The sequence below is a fragment of the Danio rerio genome, chromosome 11 (assembly GCF_052040795.2).
Source record: "Danio rerio strain M-AB ecotype USA chromosome 11, GRCz13ab, whole genome shotgun sequence".
Lineage (NCBI taxonomy): Eukaryota > Metazoa > Chordata > Actinopteri > Cypriniformes > Danionidae > Danio > Danio rerio.
The window spans coordinates 11577143-11600000 of NC_141031.1; the positions used below are offsets into that span (position 1 = coordinate 11577143).

At 35.3% G+C, this 22858-nt stretch overlaps 2 protein-coding genes across 7 annotated transcripts in view; both read left to right on the top strand.

Annotated features, from left to right (window-relative positions):
* pla2r1 (phospholipase A2 receptor 1) overlaps positions 1–22858 on the top strand; it is an 868273-nt gene that overhangs the window by 214598 nt on the left and 630817 nt on the right. The window lies entirely within an intron of this gene.
* myom2a (myomesin 2a) overlaps positions 1–22858 on the top strand; it is a 64584-nt gene that overhangs the window by 30881 nt on the left and 10845 nt on the right. The window contains 14 exon segments of one of the 6 annotated variants that reach the window (NM_001346203.1): positions 1910–2037; positions 2882–3065; positions 3230–3247; positions 6461–6635; positions 9112–9233; positions 11153–11170; positions 12050–12237; positions 13051–13177; positions 15847–16025; positions 16107–16221; positions 16875–17034; positions 20475–20581; positions 20668–20712; positions 20797–20933. In NM_001346203.1, coding sequence (NP_001333132.1) covers positions 1910–2037; positions 2882–3065; positions 3230–3247; positions 6461–6635; positions 9112–9233; positions 11153–11170; positions 12050–12237; positions 13051–13177; positions 15847–16025; positions 16107–16221; positions 16875–17034; positions 20475–20581; positions 20668–20712; positions 20797–20933 — 1703 coding nt within the window. 6 annotated transcript variants of the gene reach the window in all.

The window sequence follows — 22858 nt, forward strand, 5'->3', positions numbered from 1 at the left end:
AACACAGTAATATACACATTTTCCTGTTTTTTTTTTTTTACAATAAAATCTAAATCAAGTGAATTTGTGAAGCAGGATTTAGTTTGCTTGTTTAGTTTAAAGCTTTTTATTTTAAAGCAATCAAACTTCAAAACTCCCAAAGTGTGAGTGTGTCTTTGTGTGTGTGTGAGTGAGAGTGAATAATGTGTAAGAGAAAACAACAGTGTGATTGTACCTGTGTGTGCGTCTCTCTCTCTCTCTGTGTGTGTGTGTGTGTGTGTGTGTGTGTGTGTTTGTGTGTAAGAGAGAGTGTAAAAACAATTGCAACCTATGTAATGTCCCCACAATTCACAAAAATGTGTGTGTGTGTGAGAGAGAGAGAGAGATAGAGAGAGAACTGTGTGTGTGAGAGTGTATGAATGTGTGAGAGTGGGGAGAGAGTGTACATTTAGGTGTGTGCAGGGCAGTGTGTGTCTGTGTGTGTGTGTGTGTGTGTGAGAGAGAAAGTATGTATGTGAGTGAACATGCTGAATTATCTCATCAGTGAAGGCATTTTCTGGTTAAAGGGCCTGACGATGTGAGCTCTTGTACCATAGAAACTATTTACAGAGAAAAACAGTATGATAAGCCATGTTTCTTTTCGTTCTGCTTAATCAAGTACCCCAAAAAAGATATTTAAAATAAACAAAACAATTAGTGTATTTTGACTGCTTTCTTTAATAACTACATTACACAATACTTGTACTTTTACTTTCAGTACTTGAGTAGTAAATTTTGAAATAAACTACTTGTAATACTTAAGTACAAAAAATGTTGAATACTTTTGTACTTCCACTTAAGTATGGTGCTTAAAGAGCACTTCTACTTCTACTCAAGTCAATTTTTGATAAAGCACTTGTACTTTTACTTAAGTATGGGTCTCTAGTACTTTATACATCTCTGATTTTAATAAGTGGTTTGACTTTAAAAGTTCAATATGAATTTTAATATGAGTTTAGGTGCAAAAACTACGATACTTTCTTCTTAAATGAGCATTTTTCACTTTAAATGAGCAGTGTTTTTATTTTTATGGCAAAGAATAGGTTCTTTTTATTCCTTTAAAGTAAAATAACTGAACATAAACATATAAGGCTGAGAAAAATGTTCATTTAAGAAGAGAATTCAGGCGCTTAGAGGTTTTTTGCATCTGAACTTTTCATATTGTAAATAGTTCTGAGAACTTATTTTTTTTATGTAAAGATTTCTTGGTTAATATGGCGGTGTAAACTACATGCATAAAGAGTCCATTAAAAATACAAATGGCAAAACGGTCTTTATGATATTGTCATCAGGATGCCGGATACCCTTATTAGTCTGGAAAATAGATTAAGCTATGTAATAATAATAAAAATATCATTGTAATATTAAAATAGGTTAAATAATGCTAACCAGCTAACCAGTCATCGCCTTATTTAACCCAAAAGTTGGTCCTTAAACTAAAATTAACCTGCAAATAAATGAGTGAAATAATCAGCTGAAATAATTCAACTAAATTAATCAAGTTAAATAAAGCTGTTGTTTTTTCTGCAGTGAGGTCAATGTAAAAATCTAAATAAAATAATTCCAGGTTGAGATGATCTGAATTTTTGGCTAACGTTTATTTCCTTTCCTCACAATGCTCAGAATATTCAAAGAATATTTCAGTGAGCATTAATGTAATAAATATAATATACTGTGTGCCGTTAAGTTCTTGTTTTTTTTTTTTTAAGTATGCTTGTATGTCCGCAAACAAGTCCGAATAATTGTTAATTGTTTTTATATTTGCCAAAAATTCTTGTTGTCTCAAAGCATTAGTGCTAAGTTACTAACACACTGCAAATAAGAAGTGTGTGAAGTAAAACAAAATAATAAATAAATGAATAAAATAAACATTTGATTTGTTCCTGTTTAGTCTATGTTACAATACCAGGTCCACCCACCAACGTGCATGCAACAGAAATAAACAAAACATACATTGTTCTGAGCTGGACACCACCAAGCCCTCGCGGACGGGCACCTGTGTGGTACCTCATTGAGAAGGTGTGTGAGCACTTCTATTTCTGTACAAAACATTAAAATAATGCTAAAATATATAATAATATGTAAAGTATGTAAAAAAAAAAAACTACAGTGGAAATCAAAATTACAAAGCAATTAGTATTTTTTTCAGAAATCATTGTTCAGAATCTGCAGGAGTTTTAGTTATGGAGGTACTAGTAGAACTATTTTTAAATGCATTTGCATTAATGAACATGGAATAACCATCCTGTATGAATGAACATGACTTCATGATATTTCACTATTATATATAAAATATAATATATATTATAAAATATATTTATTCTATATTTTGGGTTCAGTCTTTCCCAAATTTGGTGATAAAAATAATGTTTCAAATAGGGATTGTCAGATACTTCACCATGTGCCAAATTAGCACCAAAAACTAAGATGAGTTTAAAGTTTTTAATACTATGCTTTATAATACGTGTGTGAATTAGGAAAGGTGCTTTAAACACTGCTATTTTACTCCTGTTAGGAGAACTTCATAGGACTAAGTGGCCTTGAAATTTAGGAAATTGTAGGTTGTTCTTTTGATCTCCACTGTGGGTAATATTTAATGTATAATAACATTTAATAATTAATATGTAAAAATTCTATTAACCACCATTGTAATTACTAGTCTTTTTAATGTAGTATAAATAATGTATTGTAATGTAATTCATGTTTTATTGAATTTTAAAGTAAGAATTATATTAAATAATTAAATAAAGTAACTTGCAGTGTTACTGTTTGTTTTTGTAAAAGCTTTGTTTTTCCCATAAATCCTGGGTTATTAAAGTAAAAGTCTCTTCATAATGGCCATCTATGCCTGTCCGTGGCTTAGTGTGTAGGTGACAGTGACATCTGGCAGAGAGTCAACACTGCGGTCCAGCTGAGATCTCCCCGTTACCCTGTTTATGATATGGAGGACAAGAAAGCTTACCGTTTCCGTGTAATCACTGTCAACAAGTATGGCTCAAGTGAGCCATCAGAGCCAACGGCACCCATCCAAAAGGTGGACCTTTATGGTAAGAAGGCTCTACATGTAAAAGTGCAACCTAACAAACCTGCTAGTTGTGGTTGTTTGATGCAGAAAAAAAATGTCAAATCAGCTGTCTGAAGATCACTAAAATGTTAAGCACCCTACAAATGCTTCTTGCGTAACTATACTTCCATGCTGTATATTTTGCAGGTATTGTTCCAAATATTGGTATGTATGTTTATCTTACCACTGCATAATGCATTCTTTGTGATAAGGAAATCACTTCTCGTTCACATTACAAAATCCCTCCACAAAAACGTTGCCACTTTGTTGTTTGATAGTTAAAGTCTAAATTATATTACCCCTCCTCTGAAATTTAATTCTATTAAAAATATTTTCCAAGTGTTGTTTAATGGAGGCGGTGGCGCAGTGAGTAGCACGATTGCCTCACAGTAAGAAGGACACTGGTTTGAACCCAGGCTAGGTCAGTTTGCATGTTCCCCCTGTGTTCACGTGGGTTTCCTCTGGGTGCGCCGGTTTTCCTCACAGTCCAAAGACATGCACTAGGTGAACTAAAAAAAAGCTTAATTGTCTGTTGTGTATACGTGTGAATGCACGAGTGTATGGGTGTCTCCCTGGGTTGGGTTGTGGCTGGAAGGGCATCCGCTGCTTAAAACATATGCTGGATAAGTTGGTGGTTCATTCCGCTGTGGCGACCCCTGATAAATAAAGGGACTAAGCTGAAAAGAAATTTAATGAATAGATGAATGAATGAATGAAGGTTTAATGGAGCTGAGTTTAATGGATTTTATTTTTAACACATTTTTAAATATAATGGTTTTAACCCTCTTAAGGCAGGCGTTGCTGATTTGCAACAGTTAAAAGCATAGATTTTGCCTGTTTCTAAAATTTAATTTGAGCCTGAAAGGGTTAAGAACTAATTTCTAATAAATGAATTATTTAGTCTTTACCATGATGACAGTACATAATATGTCTTATTTAGCAAGAAACTAGTATTCAGCTTAAAGTGCAATTTAAAGACTTAACTAGGCAAGTTAGACAATCTATATACAGTATATACCAAATCTCTATATATATATATATATATATATATGTGTGTGTGTGTGTGTGTGTGTGTGTGTGTGTGTGTGTGTGTGTGTGTGTGTGTGTGTGAGTGTGAGTGTGAGTGTGTGTGTGAGTGTGTGAGAGTGTGTGAGTGTGTGTGAGTGAGTAAGTGAGAGAGAGGGCTACAAATATTGACCTTAAAATTGTTTTTGTTTTTTTTTTGTTCAAATAAGACTTTCTTCAGATGAAAAAAATATATAGGAAATACTTTGAAAATGTCCTTGCTCTGTTAAACATCACTCTTTATATCCTCCTGAGACCCCACCCATTCACTTGTGTCCTTTGTTACATTGCGTATTTATGAATTTTCTTGGAATTGTTTGAGCTACTTCTCAGTCCTGTTGCACTGTTCAGAGGACATCCTGTGCTTTCTAGTCATATGTCATTTGATTAGCTGGCATGCTGTTACTTGTAAAATGTAGCTTTTTAAATGTTTTTTACTATTGTTATTACATATATTTGTTTATTAAAGTGTCAGGAACAATAAATTTAGCGTTTAAAGCTATTAACTTGTTTGTGTTTCAAAATATCTTTCTTTTTTAAATGTCCACTATAGTGAACACCAGGACCATCTTAAAGTAATTAATGACTGCATGTTGTGGGGCGCAGATTTGACGCAGAGAGGACTTTTTATAAGATAGTTGAGCGCAACTCTGATTTAGAGTCTGACAATCAGACAATTAGAGAATTACAAACAATTAGAGAATGACAATCAGTTTCATGAAATTACTTTTATGTTAAATTTGTTTTGGATTACATCACTCCTTTTTCCTTTTTTTTTTTCTTGAGTTCAGCTCTCTTTCAGGCTAAACTGTTTCAGGAATTTCAATACAAAAGGAAAAAATGGCTTTTGTTTTGTTTTTGTTACATTAATATTGGATTAATATCCCTTTGCAGCCATATCCTGTCCAGTTTTTGCAGTCGTTTCAAACTAAAATGGTCCTGTGGTCCACTACAGTGGACATGCTGTAAAATTAAAAATAAAAACAAAATGTAAAAACTCAGAATTTTTTTAACCCAAAGGATGTAGCAAATCACAGAAAAAAAGAAAAAAAATTATTTGGTTTTCAGGAGGATATATATTTGAAAAAGAAAGCAAATTTCACAGGAGGGCGAATAATTTTGGCTTCAACTGCAGGTGTTTTAGTTCCACCTTCACACCCATTCACAACAACATGACGGGCTTTCACACCAGAACCATTACAGGAAGTACCTACTTTCTGGGTGTATTCACACTGCTAGAACTGAGAACTATTTTTGTTCAAGCAACACTATCTCTGGGGACTAAATTAGCATATCTCCTTCAGAGCAGGGTCTATTGCTAGAAAAGCAGTTCTTAATAGAAGAATTTACAGTACAAAATCCAACCTAATTAAATTCTAAACAAATGGCAAACAGAATGCGTATCAAACAGAATCAGTGCTCAAATACAGTAAAATTATTCAAACTACAGCATTCCTTTAACTCAAGACATGATGAGCTTGTTTATACAAGATACAGTATTGGACACACTAGACTCAAGAGGAAAATTGCTCCATAATGTCAATACTGCAATTGTAGTCAAATTGTCAAACCCATACTCTTTGCAATGCCATATTATTATTGTTATCAGACAACAATTTTTTATCTGGAGAGTCTTTAAAGTAATTACTTTTAAATGTGAATCCTTCAACAATAGGTAGAATTTTAAAATGTTACATTACAAATTTGTGTTTTACGTATTTTTTATTGTTGTTGATCTCTTTTTATTGTTTTAAACCTTCTTTATTATAGACAAATTAACATGGAAGTTTATTAAAACTATCAGAACAACAGGAGTTACCATGATGTAAATGTTTGCCAGTTGAATGAATGGATGCCACACAGAAAGTTTTCAAATACATGCACAATTAGAAAGCTTATGTTAGTGCGTTTAACTGTTGTGTTTTCTGTGGTGTTGTGTTCTTTTCTCAGCCTTGATGATAACTGCACAGCTACATTTCGTCTTTATTATCATGAAACACGGCACACAATGAAAACAGCTTGTCCAGTTGAATTTTGTCTTCCATTCTACAGTTGTTGATTTTGTTAAATGGAGAGCTTGGGGTTGTTGTCCAACTGCTTATGTCACTTTACAATTTCTAGAAATGGTTTAATTGCAACCAGGAATATGGTTTGGTGGAAATTAGTTCTCAAAGAACCAGCCTGGTGGTTCCTGTATATGAAATGTGAAAGCCCCTATGGTCACCATCACTACAGCAGTTCACAGTTTCCACTCTTATTTTAGTCAATGACTGACAACATCTGATGATTAATTAAAATTTTTTGTTTGTGCAGGTGTTCCTTCTGCCCCGGGACAGGTGATTGCCTCCAGAAATACCAAAACGTCTGCTTTTGTGCAGTGGGATGCTCCGAAACATGCCACAAACCTCCTGGGTTACTATGTTGATGCCTCTGTGGTCGGATCCAAGGACTGGTTCCCCTGTAATCACAGGCCTTACAAACACACCAGGTAAAATGCGCACACACACAAAAAAAACCTCCCAAGTTGTTAGTCATGCGAGTCTTAGACTGAAATCGCCCCCTATACCCTTAAAGAGCCCTCATGATACATTGAAAAGGTCATATTTTGGTTTTACGGGTCTCCAACATCAGTCTGATATGCATGCAAGGTCAAAAAACACTTTCATTTGTCATATAGTATGAATTTATTTTTGCCTAATTATCCCAGCGACTCCCATATGAATCGTTCAGTGGTTCATTTGTTCCCAAACCCCTCTTTCGCACGATGCTAATCTGTGCTGTGCTGATTGGACCGATAACAGTCTGTTGCGATTGGACAGAGCGAAATGCCCACCATGGCTTATCAACTATATTGAAGTAGTCAGAGTGCATTGTGTGTGTGTGAGCATACCCCCCTCAACCCCCCCCCCAACTCCACCAACTATACCTCACACTTACAGTAATACCCAGCTGAGCACAGCAACTCCATGACTTGATTCAACCGCCGTCTGCTAGAGTGTTTGTCTTCCTCTTTTTCTTTAATATTGTTTGTGGGCGGTGCCGCAGGTATCAATTTTCCCGCCTTTTTCATATCAACGTCACGGCTAAAGACTCGTTATCAAGACGATTCCCTTGAAGCACCATGAGTCGACTCTTTTATACATGAATCAATAGTTTTAGGTTCTGTGCACCTCTGTGCACTTTCAGATTTAAGCCCAAGCTGGATATTTCACTTCACTTAGAGCTGTGTTACACACTACATTTTTAGAAACCCATAATAGGGGCTCTTTATAAGCGTATGTGCTCCAAAACAGTGATAAAACTTGCATTTAGAAAATCTAAAAATTTAAAGCTTGCAATTTGTCTCTTCCATCTACACCAGGGGTCACCAAACTTGTTCCTGGAGGGCCGGTGTCCTGCAGATTTTAGCTCCAACCCTAATCAAACATACCTGAACAAGCTAATAGGTCTTACTAGGTATACTTGAAACACCCAGGCAGGTGTGTTAAGGCAAGTTGGAGTTAAACCCTGCAGAGACACCGACCCTCCAGGACCGAGATTGGTGACCCCTGATCTACACTCTCAAAAATAAAGCAAGCTGTCACTGGGGTGGTACCTTTTTAAAAGGTACAAATTTGTACCTAAAAGGTTCATATTAATACCTCAGGGGTGCATATTAGTACTTAAAAAGGTCAAATGTGTTCCTCTTAAAATTTGTAGGTACTAATATATACTTTTGAGGTACCAATATGGACCCTTCAAGTACAAAATGTGTACCTTTTGAAAAGGTACCACCCCAGTGACAGCTCTCGTACCTTTATTTCTGAGAGTGTATAATAGATCAATGATTTTTTTGACATCACCTCATACTTCAGATCATCTGACCAATCAAATGCTTGAGCTCAACCACTCTCACTGGCAGAGCTGTGATGAAAGCTAAATAATATTGGCTGTTTTTTGAAAAAGTGGAGGAGCTACTATATGTCCCACTATGTCTTTATGTTTTGATTAAAATGATATCAAATAAAAAAGTGATCATTTCAAAGCACTTTATGAGACCTGTAATGGAGCAGTCTATTGGAGAAGCGCTCAAAACCATAGAAGAGGATCTGGAATGCATGTGTTCAGTCCCACAATAATTACAAGTGTACAAGCAAAGTACACTGAACGGCTAGAGCACAGGTGTCAAACTCCGTTCCAAAAGGGCCGCAGCTCTGCACAGTTTAGTTCCAACCCTTATTATACACACCTGATCAAACTATTTGAGTCCTTCAGGCTTGTTTGAAACCTACAGGTAAGTGTGTTAGAGCAGGGTTGGAACTAAACTGTGCAGGGCTTCGGCCCTTTTGGAGCTAGAGAATACATATAATGCACTGTGGGAGTTTGTGCACCAGATCAATTCCTGAATACTGGCATCCAGTTGGCTTCTGTCACTTTAAGTTTCTAAATCAGGAGTGGCCAACCCTGTTCCTGGAGAGCCACCTTCCTGTAGATTTCAGTTGCAACCCATATCAAACACACCTGCCTGTAATTATCACGTGGTGTTCAGGTCCTAATTAATTGGTTCATGTGTGTTTGATATGGGTAGCAACTGAAATCTGCAGGAAGGTAGCTCTCCAGGATGGCCACCCCTGTTCTAAATAATATACTGCTAAATGGTTAAAGAATACATAAGAAATCACAATCCTTTGTTTCATTACTAATAGAAAGTTTGCTTAGTGTTAAAAAAACTTTCACAGGGTCTGATCAATAAGTTTATTTTATTTTTATCAACTAGTGACACACAAACAAAATGGCATCCCTTCTGTTGCTTAAATTCACTCACTAATTTTTATTTACTCCTTTGAGTGGACTATGTTAGTGGACTAATTCAGGGAATAGTGAATGAGTTTATAGAGGCCGATTTCAGATACAGCCTTAGACTAGATTCTATACAAGTAAGTAAGTTTACATTGGGCTTGACTATCTGGAGTTGCGTTTTTCAGGTTTGTAGTCCATGGTTTGACCCCAGGAGATACCTATGTGTTCCGGGTGCAAGCTGTGAATGCATACGGATTGAGTGAGGAGTCGCAGGAATCTGCTCCTCTCTTCATTGATGCTGCGCTTAGTAAGTGTACAACTTTGCTGACTTCTGTAGCAATGTCTCTGGAATGTCCTCAGGAAAGCAGTGATAAATGGAATGGTTAGGAAAATGTATTATAATTAAATTATCCAACATTACAATGGACATGCAGTTAGAATATTAAATGTGCAAAAATATTAACCCTTGTGATGCATTCAAAATCTCTAATTCCAGACTGGAATTGTTTTTTTTTTATTATTAAACAGTCATAGGTTAATATTTTTCTACACATTCTTTTAACTAAAACTATATAGTGTCTGATTATAATGGATCTCATTGGGTAGTATGCAACTTGTGGTTCATATTGACACCTACTGGTGTGGCTGTAGAATGTTTGTGAAAATTCAATTCACCTTTATTTGTATAGCGCTTTTACAATGTAGATTGTGTCAAAGCAGCTTCACATAAAAGACCATAGTAAATTGAAATAGTGTAGTTCAGTCTTAAAGTTTAAGTTTAGTTCAGTTTAGCTTAGTTCAGTTTGATTTAATAATTACTACTGAGAGTCCAAACACTGAAGAGAAAATCCATAGATTAAAAAAAAACAACAACCACCCCAACCCAACCTAGGAATCAGTCTCATGCTCTCCGCTCCTCTATGACCACCACAGCAGCTGCTCAGGATACGGCCTGATCCATTATTATGGAAACCTTGGGATCATCTCGTCGCTGGTCTTGGATCGAATCAGTGGCAATGCATGGTCTAAGGGCCTCGGGAAGAATATCCCCAGGTTGAAATAGAGAATAAAAAGAATAATTAGCTTAGCTGCTGTTCATAGAATATATAAATGAGATGAAGAAACCTGTGTAAAATATGCTAATACCCAACATGAGAGGATATATATAAGGTGTAGGAATAATAATAATAGTGCTGTCGCCTCACATCAGTTAGTGTTTCTGTGTGGAGTTTGCATGTTCTCACTGCCTTCGCGTGGGTTTCCTCCGGGTGCTCAGGTTTCCCCCACAGTCCAAAGACATGTGGTACAGGTGAATTGGGTAGGCTAAATTGTCCGTAGTGTATAAGTGTGTGTGGATGTTTCCCAGAGATGGGTTGCGGCTGGAAGGGCATCCGCTGCGTAAAAAACTTGCTGGATAAGTTGGCGGTTCATTACGCTGTGGCGACCACGGATTAATAAAGGGACTAAGCCGACAAGAAAATGAATGAATAAATGAATAATTGGAATAATAATGTAGGACGTGTTTCACTGGTCAGAATGAGACAGTGATAAAGTGGTTGATACTGACACCTACTGGTGTGAAAGTATTACCATTCAAAAATAAGCGTTTTCAATTACAGATGAACAATTAAGGGTGGTTTTTTTAGGATATATATTTTTGGTTAGAGAAGCAGAAATATGTAAGTTGATCTAATGAAATCAGTGAGTATAGTTAGAATTGACTCATATGACCTCAGAAATGTTTTTGGAAATAAAAGTGATTTCATAAAGAATATCAGATCTGTTTTCCAAGCTAATGATGTGGCTGAAATCATCTCATGTAATTTTGTATATGATTTTAAGCATTAGTCAAAAATATGTTTATAATTTATTTAGGTGTCAATTTTATTTTTCCAATACAAAAGGCACTTTTTTACTTTTAAGTGCGCTGTTGTTTAATTAAGAATAAAATTAATTTATATACATCTTAGAGCAGGGGTCACCAAACTTGTTGCTGGAGGGCCGGTGTCCTACAGATTTTAGCTCCAGCCCTAATCAAACACGGCTGAACAAGCTAATCAAGGTCTTACTAAGTAAACTTGAAACATCCAGGCAGGTGTGTTGCAGCAAGTTGGAGCTAAACCCTGCAGGGACACCGGCCCTCCAGGACCTAGATTGGTGACCCCTGTCTTAGAGTCTTAACAAGCCACATACAGATACAGTAAATGCATATTTTATCTCATACAGAGGGAGCGGTGGAGTATGGTATGTATGTCATATATTTCCATATCTAAAGTTTATTACATCCACTTATATTCGTCTGATATGAATGCACCAATCTAATAAATTAATCTCTTCTTTCATTCAGAATATAATCACTGCTGTATGACTCACACACATACACGCACACACAATATACACAGTTGAAGTCAGAATTATTAGCCCCCCTGAATTACTAACCCCCCTGTTTTTATTTTTCTTAATTTCTGTTTATGCGAAAGAGAATTTTTTCAGCACATTTCTAAACATAATAGTTTTAATAACTCATTTCTAATAACTGATTTATTTTACCTTTGCCATGTTGACAGTTAATAATATTTTACTAGATATTTTTCAAGACACTTCTTAAAGTTACATTTAAAGGCTTAACTAGGTTAATTAGGTTAACTATGCAGGTTAGGATAATTTGTTCTGCAGACAATCGAAAAAATCAATAGCTTAAAGGGGCTAATAATTTTAACCTTAAAATGTTTTTTTTTTTTTATCAAAAACTGATTTTATTCTAGCCAAAATAAAACAAATAAGACTTTCTCTAGAGGAAAAAATATTATCAGACATACTGTGAAAATGTCCACGCTCTGTTAAACATCATCTAGGAAATATTTAATAATAAAAAAATAAATTTAAAAAAATCAAAGGGGCGCTAATAATTCTGACTTAAACTGTGTATGTGTATATAGAACTTCTTGCTCATTTATGAATTTATGGGTGTTACTCGCACTAATATGTATCACAGCATCTAAAAGATTCTGCTTAATTTTCCACCTGATTCTGTTTTGATCCACAAAAGCTCATCCACAGTCACTCATATTGTTTTTCCATCTTGATGAATGTTGTTCTCTCTCTTTCTGTCTGTGTGATCAGCTACTCCCTCTGCTCCGTATGGCATCAGCCTGCTCAACTGTAATGGATCCTCCATGACTCTGGCCTGGAAACGCCCCAAACACACCGGCGGCTCTAAGATCAGCTCTTACTACCTGGACAAGCGTGAGGCGGGATCGGTTGACTGGAAGGAAGTCAGCCCCACCCCGGCTGTCCACAGGATTTTCACGGTATGCTATGTATAAAATGTATTTTCTATAGAAATATACAACAACAAAAAAAAACTTTGCGAAACATTGGTTAATCCAATTAATCACAACCAAAATGAAAGTTTGTATTTACATAATATGTGTGTGCACTGTGTGTATATTTACTGTGTACATATAAATATGGGTATATATGTGTCTTTGTGTGTGTGTGTGTGTGTGTGTGTGTGTGTGTGTGTGTGTGTGTGTGCGTGCGTGCGTGCGTGCGTGCGTGCGTGACCTCAGACCACAAAACCAGTCATCATGAGTGAGATTTATACAACACATGAAAGCTAAATTAATCAGCTTTTCAATGATACAAATGACATTCCATTAGATAATATTTGGTCAAGATACAATCGTTTGAGAATCTGTAAAAAGAGGGTTCAAAAAATTATAATATTGAGAAAATTGCATTTACAATGATCTAAATGAAGTTCTTAGCAACACACATTACTAATCATTACAGTATTATAATTACAGTATTCAATTAGCAAAATATCTTGATGAAACATAATTTTTACTTAATATTCTAATGATTTTTGGCATAAAAGAAAAAATTGTCATTTTGAACCATACAATGTGTTTTTGCCCATTGCCAAAAAATATATCAGTGCAACATAAGCATGTTTTTTATTCATATGTGTCATTTATGTGTATATATAATAAAGATATACAGTATTATCTTTATAATGGATGTGTTTAATCACAGTTAATAGCTGCCCAGCACTTCAAAAAACACATTTATAATGAATATGTTTTTGTTTGTGTCCCTGGTTATTTCATACCTGGATCCAGGTGGAAAATCTGACCGGTGGAGTGTTCTATGAGTTCAAAATTCAGGCTGCTAACTTGGCTGGAGTTGGCCTGCCATCAGAGCCCAGCAAACCCTTTGCCTGTGAGGCCTGGACAATGGCTGAACCTGGTTAGTACCCTGTTTACTACATTATTCACTGGTCAGTGTAGTGCAAGTGAAAAAAGTCCCCCAAAATAAGGAAACATAATAAATGCATTTAAATAAATAACTATCAGTCCATAATGATAAGTAAATATCACTGATATGTCATTGGGCGAAGCAGTGGCGCAGTAGGTAGTACTGTCGCCTCACAGCAAGAAGGTCGATGGGTCGCTGGTTCGAGCCTCGGCTCAGTTGGCGTTTCTGTGTGAAGTTTGCATGTTCTCCCTGCATATGCGTGGGTTTCCTCCGGGTGCTCCGGTTTCCCCCACAGTCCAAAGACATGCGGTACAGGTGAATTGGGTAGGCTAAATTGTCCGTAGTGTATGAGTGTGTGTGTGAATGTGTATGTGTATGTTTCCCAGAGATGGGTTGCGGCTGGAAGAGCATCCTCTGCGTAAAAACGTGCTGGATGGGTTGGCGGTTCATTCTGCTGTGGCGACCCCGGATTAATAAAGGGACTAAGGCCGACAAGAAAATGAATGAATGATATATAATTGTGGTTCTCTAAAAAATTCTGAGTGAAATACTGTATGCTAAGTTGACTGTATAGCTGAATAGCTGTTTTTTTACATGGTGCGTAATCCTGCTTGAACAGTTTCTCAATCCCAGTCCTCGCACCCCACAGATCTTTTGCATGTCTCTTTTATTCAAACACACCAGATTTAGATAACCATCTCATTAGAAGAGCTCCATGCATGAACTGTGTTCTAACTGACACATCCTTACACTGTGCGCATTGTTGCCTAGTCCCTTTTCTTCATTGCTCTCTACCTGGGCACATTTTACTTCAAAATGCTCATTCATCGATTTACACAACAGCATTGCTTGCAGCATCTTACTAGAGAAGCATGAAGTGTGACATAATAAACTTCCGTAAATAAATGCAACATAAGTTCTCATATCACATACTAACAAGTCATTTAAATGAAACACACATGCATCCTTTAAATTGAAATCAGAGTCTACTTTGCACTGCAGGGCACTTATTGTCAAATTGGAACAAAGGTCTGGCATGAAAAGAGAAACATACAAAATGTGCAGCGTCTTGGGTTGTTAGGTTCGGGATTAAGAAATACTGTGCTACAAGTAGCATGTGTTCGATGTAGTCTTTAAGGGATGAACATAGTTAGTAATAATACTGTGTTTAAACAGTGCACAGTTGTTCTAAAGGGCCAAATGTGTGGCAAGAAAATATCCACCGGACAATTACACCATCACCACTCTGAACCATTGATACAGAATGGCAGAATGGATTCATGCTTGCATGTTGTTTGCAGCAAATACTGACCCTGCTATCTGAATATCAGACAAGGTTGCTTTTTCCTATCTTTTTTGTCGAATTATGGTGAAACCATGCAAATTGCTTCAAAGTTAACTGCTGTGAAGTTACAAATGTTCATCTGCACACCTTGGTTGTAAGGTTTATTGAGTTAAGGCCTTTTCACACTAGGTGTGAATTGATAATAAAACGTTCATCATTCTGAATATGCAGCATCTCTTATGTTTTTTATTGAATTTAACCCTGTAATGTTTGCAACTACATCAGAAACAAAAAATGATGTAAATGTTTTTGTGGACACTGAGTCTTTATCAATAAGTTGTCTGCTCTTAGATAGCAAAATGAAAAACATTGAAGATCCATTTTTTCCAGAACACTTTTTGATTCCTCTATACTGTTATTCAAAACTGCTTTCTGTCCCATACCACCAGCAGACTCTTTTGACCAACAACAGCCGCAGCAGCTCCCAGCATGTGATATGAGACTTAAATCTGATTACCTCAGAGTTTGTTTGTTTTTTCAGTTCTCAGACCAGCCAAACAACTATTTAAGTCAGTGTCCAGAAAGTATAGGCTGCACGTTCATGAGAGTGCTGTGCTCTTTATCCATGTCAAGCTGACAATATCTTTGATGCACCTGTTTTTAATTTGAAAAACAGATAGATAGTTAAGCTGTTTTATAGGTGATACATAATAAAGCAAATCATAAGTATATACAATATATGTACAGTTAAAGTCAGAATTATTAGCCTCTTTGAATTTTTTTCTTCTTTTTTAAATATGTTTTAAATGATGTTTAACAGAGCAAGGACATTTTCACAGTGTGTCTGATAATATTTTTTCTTCTGGAAAAAGTCTTGTTTGTTTTATTTTTAGCAAGAATAAAAGCAGTTTTTAATTTTTGAAACACCATTTTAGATACAAAATTATTAGCCCCTTTAAGCTATATTTTTATCTATAATCTACAAAACAAGCCATCTTTATACAATAACTTGCCTAATTACACTAACCTGCCTAGTACACCTCATTAACCTAGTTAAGCCTTTAAATGTCTCTTTAAGCTCTAAAGAAGTGTCTTGAAAAATATCTATTAAAATATTATTTACTGTCATCAAAACAAAGATAAAATAAATCAGTTATTAGAAATGAGGTATTAAAACTATTATGTTTAGAAATGTGTTGAAAAAATCTTCTCTCCGTTAAACAGAAATTGGGGAAAAAATAAACAAGCGGCCTAATAATTCAGGGGGGCATATATATATATATATATATATATATATATATATATATATATATATATATATATATATATATAAGCACATCTTGTTTAAACTGATACTTTCTCTATTTGTCATCAGGTCCAGCATATGACATCAGTTTCTGGGAAGTGCGTGACACCTCCATTTTGGTGCAGTGGAAACCCCCTGTGTACACCGGACAGAGTCCCGTCACTGGTTATTTTGTGGACATGGCTAAGAAGGGCTCATCAGATTTTGCCACTGTAAATGCTGAAAAAGTTGGACATTGCTTCCTGAAGGTATAGCACCAGAATTCCCAAAATAAACACAACACTAAAGAAAAAAAAAACATACTCAGATGTTTGTACACTCATCTGTAGGTCACTGGACTTGAATCTGGAGCGTCATATGTGTTCAGAGTCCGGGCTGTCAATGACAAAGGTGTTGGAAAAGCCTCAGACTTGTCTGATCCCATATGTGCAAAAGCACTGCCAGGTAACTACAAGACTGCTCTACCACCAATTATAAGCACTCAATAACTATAATTTATTAAGGGGATAGTTTACCAAAAAAGACACTTCATTGCCATTTGTTTACACTCAAGTGGTTATAAACTTTTATGATTTGTTTTTCTTCTGTTAAACACAAAACAAGATATTCTGAAGAATGTTTTAGCAGCTATTGACATCCATATATTCTTAGTAATAGTACATAGTTAAAAAAAATGTTCAAATTACTTATTTAGAATTAGCTGCATCATTGAAATTTTTTGGGACAACTTAATTTTTTACGTTTAATCCACTAAAATTTATCAAAACAATTAGCTTAACTTAATTCAATTGTGTTTGGACAATGTGAATGAATTGTGTGGACTCCTTTTTAACAGTGTAGGAACAAAATAAACCATTGACAGTCAATGGCTGGTACTTTCTTGCATTTTTCAAATGATCTTCTTTTGTGTTGCGAAGAAAGAAACAAAAACTTCTCTTCAGGGTGAACTGTCTCTTTGTGTGCAGCATTTAATTTTTGTCCAACCTTTTGTTTTCTACTTCATGTACGACAGTGAATATTAGATTAGATGACTCCTTATGTGTTTATGCAAGATATGAAAGCTTGTTTATTATTATCCTGCTTGTTTTGTTTTTAAGGTACAAAGGAGATTGTGTGCGGTGTGGATGAAGAGACTGGTGACATTTTCCTGAAGTTTGAAGCTTGTGAGGTTTCTGAGACCTCCAAGTTCATTTGGTCAAAGTCCTACAAGGAAGTCACTGAATCAAGCAGAGCCTCGATCACATCTTCTGGAAGACAGTATGTTAGATCTGTGTGGATTTCTGGCATTAAACCTTCGACACGTATGACAACGCCAATAGCGTATGATCTCAAAATAAATTCAAATCTGCTTTCCAAATATGGCTTGAGCTTTATCAGTTTTTTTTGTACAATTTATTAGTGTTTTCAAACTAGTAAAGCACATTTTAGTACTAGCAAAACATAATATTTATGGTTCGTAAACTACAATAGGTGAGAGTTCAAAGTGACTATTACCGCCGGGGCATATACCGCCGCCGTTTGAAATTGCTGCCGCAAATACAAAACATACTGAGCCATTATGTAAAAAAAACAAAGCAAAACAACAGTTATACTTTAAAGCAGAACATGGAACTGAAAGAAAAAAATGGAACTGAAACTAAATTATTAAAAATAAACATGCCAGACTTAATTTATGTTCTATTTTCATTATTCATTTATTTTCATTATTCGTTTATTTTTATGTACTATAATTGAAACATAAAATGAGATAGTAAAATATAATCAACAACGAAAATGTAAATAAAAACGTAAATTAAAAACATAAATGAAAATGTCTTGTCTTAGTTCTATCAAAATAGCAAACACTGAACATCTCTCTATATTTAGGTTAAAAGACTGCTTTATAGATTTATTTATTTATTTATTTATTTAAGACTACTTATTTGTACTGAATGTTTGTGCTTTAATTTTAGTTGTCTTTTATTTCTTCAATTCTATTTTCCAAAACGAATCCTCTTTGCACTTAAAAAGTTTACAATAAGCCAGGTAAACAAATTTTTAATGTAAGTTGAGGTGATCGCCAGTTCACAACTGTGAGGTGATGTGCTCTACCGGCAGGATAATCTATATTATTTTGCTGTTTTTCATATGCGCACGTTTAAGATTTGAGGTAATAACATTGCCATGATGGTCAAAGAAATCAAAACATTATTTTCACTCCAACGCAATTTAATCGGGCACTGAAGGCTAATAACTTAATTCTTATATTTGCTTTTTGACTTCTCACCATGTATCTTTTCTACAGCATACAGTATAGTGTAAGAGCATGTCTATTACCGGGAAAACTAAATTAAAATTATATTTTAATTGAACACATCACATCACATACAGTAAGATCCGCCTACAGAACAGTCTGTTTAGCATTGTGAAAAGGCAAAGCTGAATATCTGTGGTTAAAGTGCCCCCCAGCGGTCAAATGCTGCTGGCGCATCAATTACCGCCGTCGCCACGGTATGAATGGCGGCAAAAGGAACACATTGAAGTAGTAACATCTGTACATGCCATAAAGACGGCAATAATTATTTTTAAACATAAACAGACAATGTGCTTTATGCAGATTAGATACACAATGACTGTTTCTCAATTACAAGAACGCGGAGATCAGGCTTGTGTTCTTGCCAGGTGTCCTTGAAAGAACGAACTCGGGAGACCACAAGAACAGAGAACGCGTCCTGTGAGAAATGAGATGCTGCGTTCTTCCTGATGGTCACATGACCTTCACTCAACAGAAAATCATTTAAACATTTCAGCATTCATACAACGATTTATTGTTTTTCCCCTTTATAAAATATATACTATGCATAAAGACTTATAAAGACAAATATACATTGCACAATATAAATAAAACAGATTTTATTATGAATTTCAGCAAACAAGCATCCTTAATGTATTTAATCCGTTATTTAGATGTCCATGGCAATGTTTATATTCACCGTTTCATTTAGGGAAACTCCTGAGGTGAATAAGTTGTATCTCTGAACTTGAATTATGATCAGATATATTATGCTGCACTTCTCATTGCAGTCGCAATGACTTCTGGGACTTCTAGAGCGAGATCGGAGCTCAAGTCTGCATCAGTGTGTCCTTGATATCAAGAACACATCCAGGAAGTTTCACGCGTGCTCTGTTCTTGCGGTCTTGAGTATTGAAACTGAACTTTGGCAGCTGATGATGATGTTACACAAGGATGCAAGACCGCTGAAAAACGCATATTGAGAAACAGCCAATGTTTATGTTACTAGAATGTTTGTTCTATACTTCTTCCAGTTATACAGACAAATACTTTCATGTATTTTGGGAGAGGTTGATGAAATAACATGTTGTAAATCCAGCAGCTCTAATCTCTCCACTGCAGCGCAGACTAACATGGCAGAAAAGAAACGACAAACATACAATGCTTTAATCTAGCTGTAAGTTTATTGTGCTAAAACTGATGGAACAATGAAAACTGTGATGTGGTGCATTTTAAATAACAGTCACTGTAATAAAGCTCACACAGGGGTTTGAGTGGTAGTATTGAAAGGGTTTACAGTAGCACAACCAGATGTGATATGTGCATGATAAACTGGCAGTTATTATTTATTTGGATAGGTGTGTAAATATTATTCATAAATAAACTATGATTTTACAAGTCTAACCATAGTTTAATCTGGGAATTTGTAGTAAAACTGTGAATATACGAATGTAATTAAGGACTTGCTTACTACACAAACATGGTTCGTTTTTTTTTAAGGGATTCACTGTTATGATTCCTATTATACACAAGCCTAAAAGTTATAGTTCACCCAAAAATTAAAATATTTGTCATTATTTACCTACCCTTCACTTGTTTCAAACATGTTTGACTTTCTTTCTCCTGTTAAATACTAAAGAAGACCATTGGGAAAAAAGGTTTTCAGATTTCTTAAGAACATCTTCTTTCGTGTTCAACAGAATAAATCTCAAAGTTGAGTGTAATTAAATAGTGAGTAAATTGTAAATGTTTGTATAATTCTTCAAACTATCCCTATATAAGGCTTATAAGCACATCATACAAAGCATTTTATTTATTCAGCTAAATTTGCAACCAGTTTAACAAATAGGGTATATGCCGGGCTGGTGTGTTTCCCATACTGATAAACTTCCAGTGACCTGTTATTGTGAATTTTTCTCCAATTCATACGGTTCCTTTTACAGCATTGATGTTGTAATGTAATTAAAATACATTCAGTTAAATAAACTTTGCCATTCATTTAGTTGCTCAAGCGTAAAACGAGACAAAAAGCCTTTTACCGTCAGAATCGGCAGGATAGCGCAGAAGCTCCATTGAATATACTGGGGTAAAATAAATGCTCATTTTATAAAGACATGGCAGGAAAAAATATGGTTTGATGCAGTGCTTCTTGTACAATCTGAGACTCACGTTATATCGGATATCACTCAGCTAGTGGAGATCTCTGATTTTTAAAGAAATCTGACCTCAAATGCACCAATTTTTGCATTGGCATACAGTTGACCAGATGCGCTTAACCCAGGTTACTGGCAAATTCAAAGACCTGTTAGCATGCTTCAGCATATACTCTATTAAATTATTGCTACAGCTTCATAATATACTGAAGTGTTACTCAAGAGTGAAGTGGTGTAAACTGACTAAAGCTGTCATGTGTTATTTCAACAAGCTCAAAGCTGACATTCGTGAACCCCGAGAAGGAGGATCTGGGAATCTACTCTGTTGCAGTGACTGACACAGATGGAGTTTCATCCAGTTACTCTGTCAATGAAGAAGGTCAGAGATTTGGGTGTGAATTTCCCTTCCTTTGTTTACTTACAACGGAGGAGCTCAGTGAAAATAATCCCTGTTTTTCTTTACAGAGTTAAAAAAAATGCTTGATCTGAGCTACAACATCAGACACCCCAGTAAGTTGCTAGTGGGTTTTTCATTCATGCGTCGGGCTATTTCGTAGAAGTGATTTATTTAATGGCTTTCGACTTTTTCATCAGTTGTTCCACTGAAGACGGAGCTGAACTATGAGATTCTGGAGAAGGGTCATGTGCGTTTTTGGGTTCAGGCTCTGAAGCTGTCCTCATCTGTCAACTATAGGTTCATTGTCAACGATAAAGCCATCTCAAGCACTGAGGTACAGCCCATCTCTACACTAAAACCAAAATCACACATGATATTTATTAGATTTTTAAAGATATTTCCTTAGTAACCCCTTTACTTATTTACTATAATAGGCAATTAATAAGTATTGGTGGTTGCCAAGATGTTGCTTTTTATTTGCTAATGTACAGATTCTATGATATTAAAGCACCCTAGCAACCACAATGGAGTACTCTAACAACCACACACATTAGCAACTGCGCATCAATGTGAACCAGAAGTTGCTGAGTGTCCTATCTCAACATGTTGATGTACTTCCAACTGCAATGGAATATTTCTTTTGGGCATCATTCCCTTATAGCAAACTAACAGTAAGAGAGGGTATTAATATACAGTTGCTATGGAAGCCCTCAGGTTGATGTCAACATTAGGACCGCCACTCCAAAGAAGCAGAAGCCAGTGGTCAGACATTCAGTGAAGACTTTTTCAGTGGATTAACTTGGACTGATTCTATTTTCACCCTAAGTATAACAATGACTATACGTTTACATGGACATCAGTAATCAAATTATTTGCTTTAATCTGATTAAGAGAATAATAAGACTAAGGTGTTTACACGAGTTGCTTTTTGAGTGTTACTTTCACGATCCCGTTTTTCACGTTACAGCACGGAATTTAAATAACGTCATTGAGTCATTGCGCTATCCACCTTTCCTCCAGAGTTTCATGCAATTTCGAGTGTTTCATTTTTAATTTGTCGACTTTAACTGCACTTTGTCACTTTCACTTTCATTTACGAACATTTCATACACCAAATATGTTGTAACAAATAAGATACTAGATGCAACTATGAACTGCTGGAAGTGTTGTTTTAATGGAAGTTCATACCGCATGCTGAATAAAAGAAACGGATTTCACGATGCAGGTGTCTATGGTCTGCACTGACTGGGTAAGTGCACATGTGTGTGTGTGTGTGTGTGTGCACGCTATCCTGTCGCAAAATGCAGCGAAAAGTCCTACATGGCGGTAATAGTTCGATTAAGGTGTTTACATGCCTGTACTGCACTATAATAATGCGACTAAAATCAACATACTCAACATGTCTTAATTTGATTTCTCTTTAGTTCGATTATGACCTTAATCTGATAAATTTAATAAAAAATGACTGTTTATATGGATAACTCTTCATCAGAGTATTGTCTTAATCGCATTAAAATCTAATTATTTAAATTTTTCAATGACTATGTTTACATGGACATCAGTAATCGAATAATTTGCCTTATTCTGATTATAAGAATAGTATGATTAAGGTGTTTTTATGAGTTGATTTTTTTAATGTTCCTTTTTTTTTATCCCTTTTACATGTTATACTAACAAAAAATTAAGCTGCAAAAACTCCTATGTTGGTAATAGTTTGGTGTTTACAAGGTGTTTACATGTCTGATGTACTTCAATAATGTGACTAAAATTGACATACACCATGTCTTAATCCGATTTCTGTTTAGTTCGATTATGACCTTAATCTGATTAAATTCATCAAAAATCGCTGTTTACATGGTAGACTCTTAATCAGAGTATTGTCGCAATCAAATTAAAATCGGATTATTGGTTTCCATGTAAATGTACTCAATGTGACCTAAAAAAACATTGTAAATTTTGGATTTCAAGCGCACTTTAAGCTTTAATTTTTGCTGTGTACAAATATTACATTTACAAATCATGAGCAAAATAATTTAATTGTTGTGTACTATTTTCTATAGTTAAAATTTATTCATATTTAAATTACAGCATTCAGTCAAATGACAGTGTTTTGCTAAATAAATAAATAAATAAATTTTAGGTCATTTATGTTTTTTTTCTTAAACAAAAAATTGAATATTAGTATTCTAGTGGTTGTTGCTTTGTGGTTGTTGTCATTTCGGTTTGGTTCCAAGATATTATAGGTGCTTTCTTAGGGTT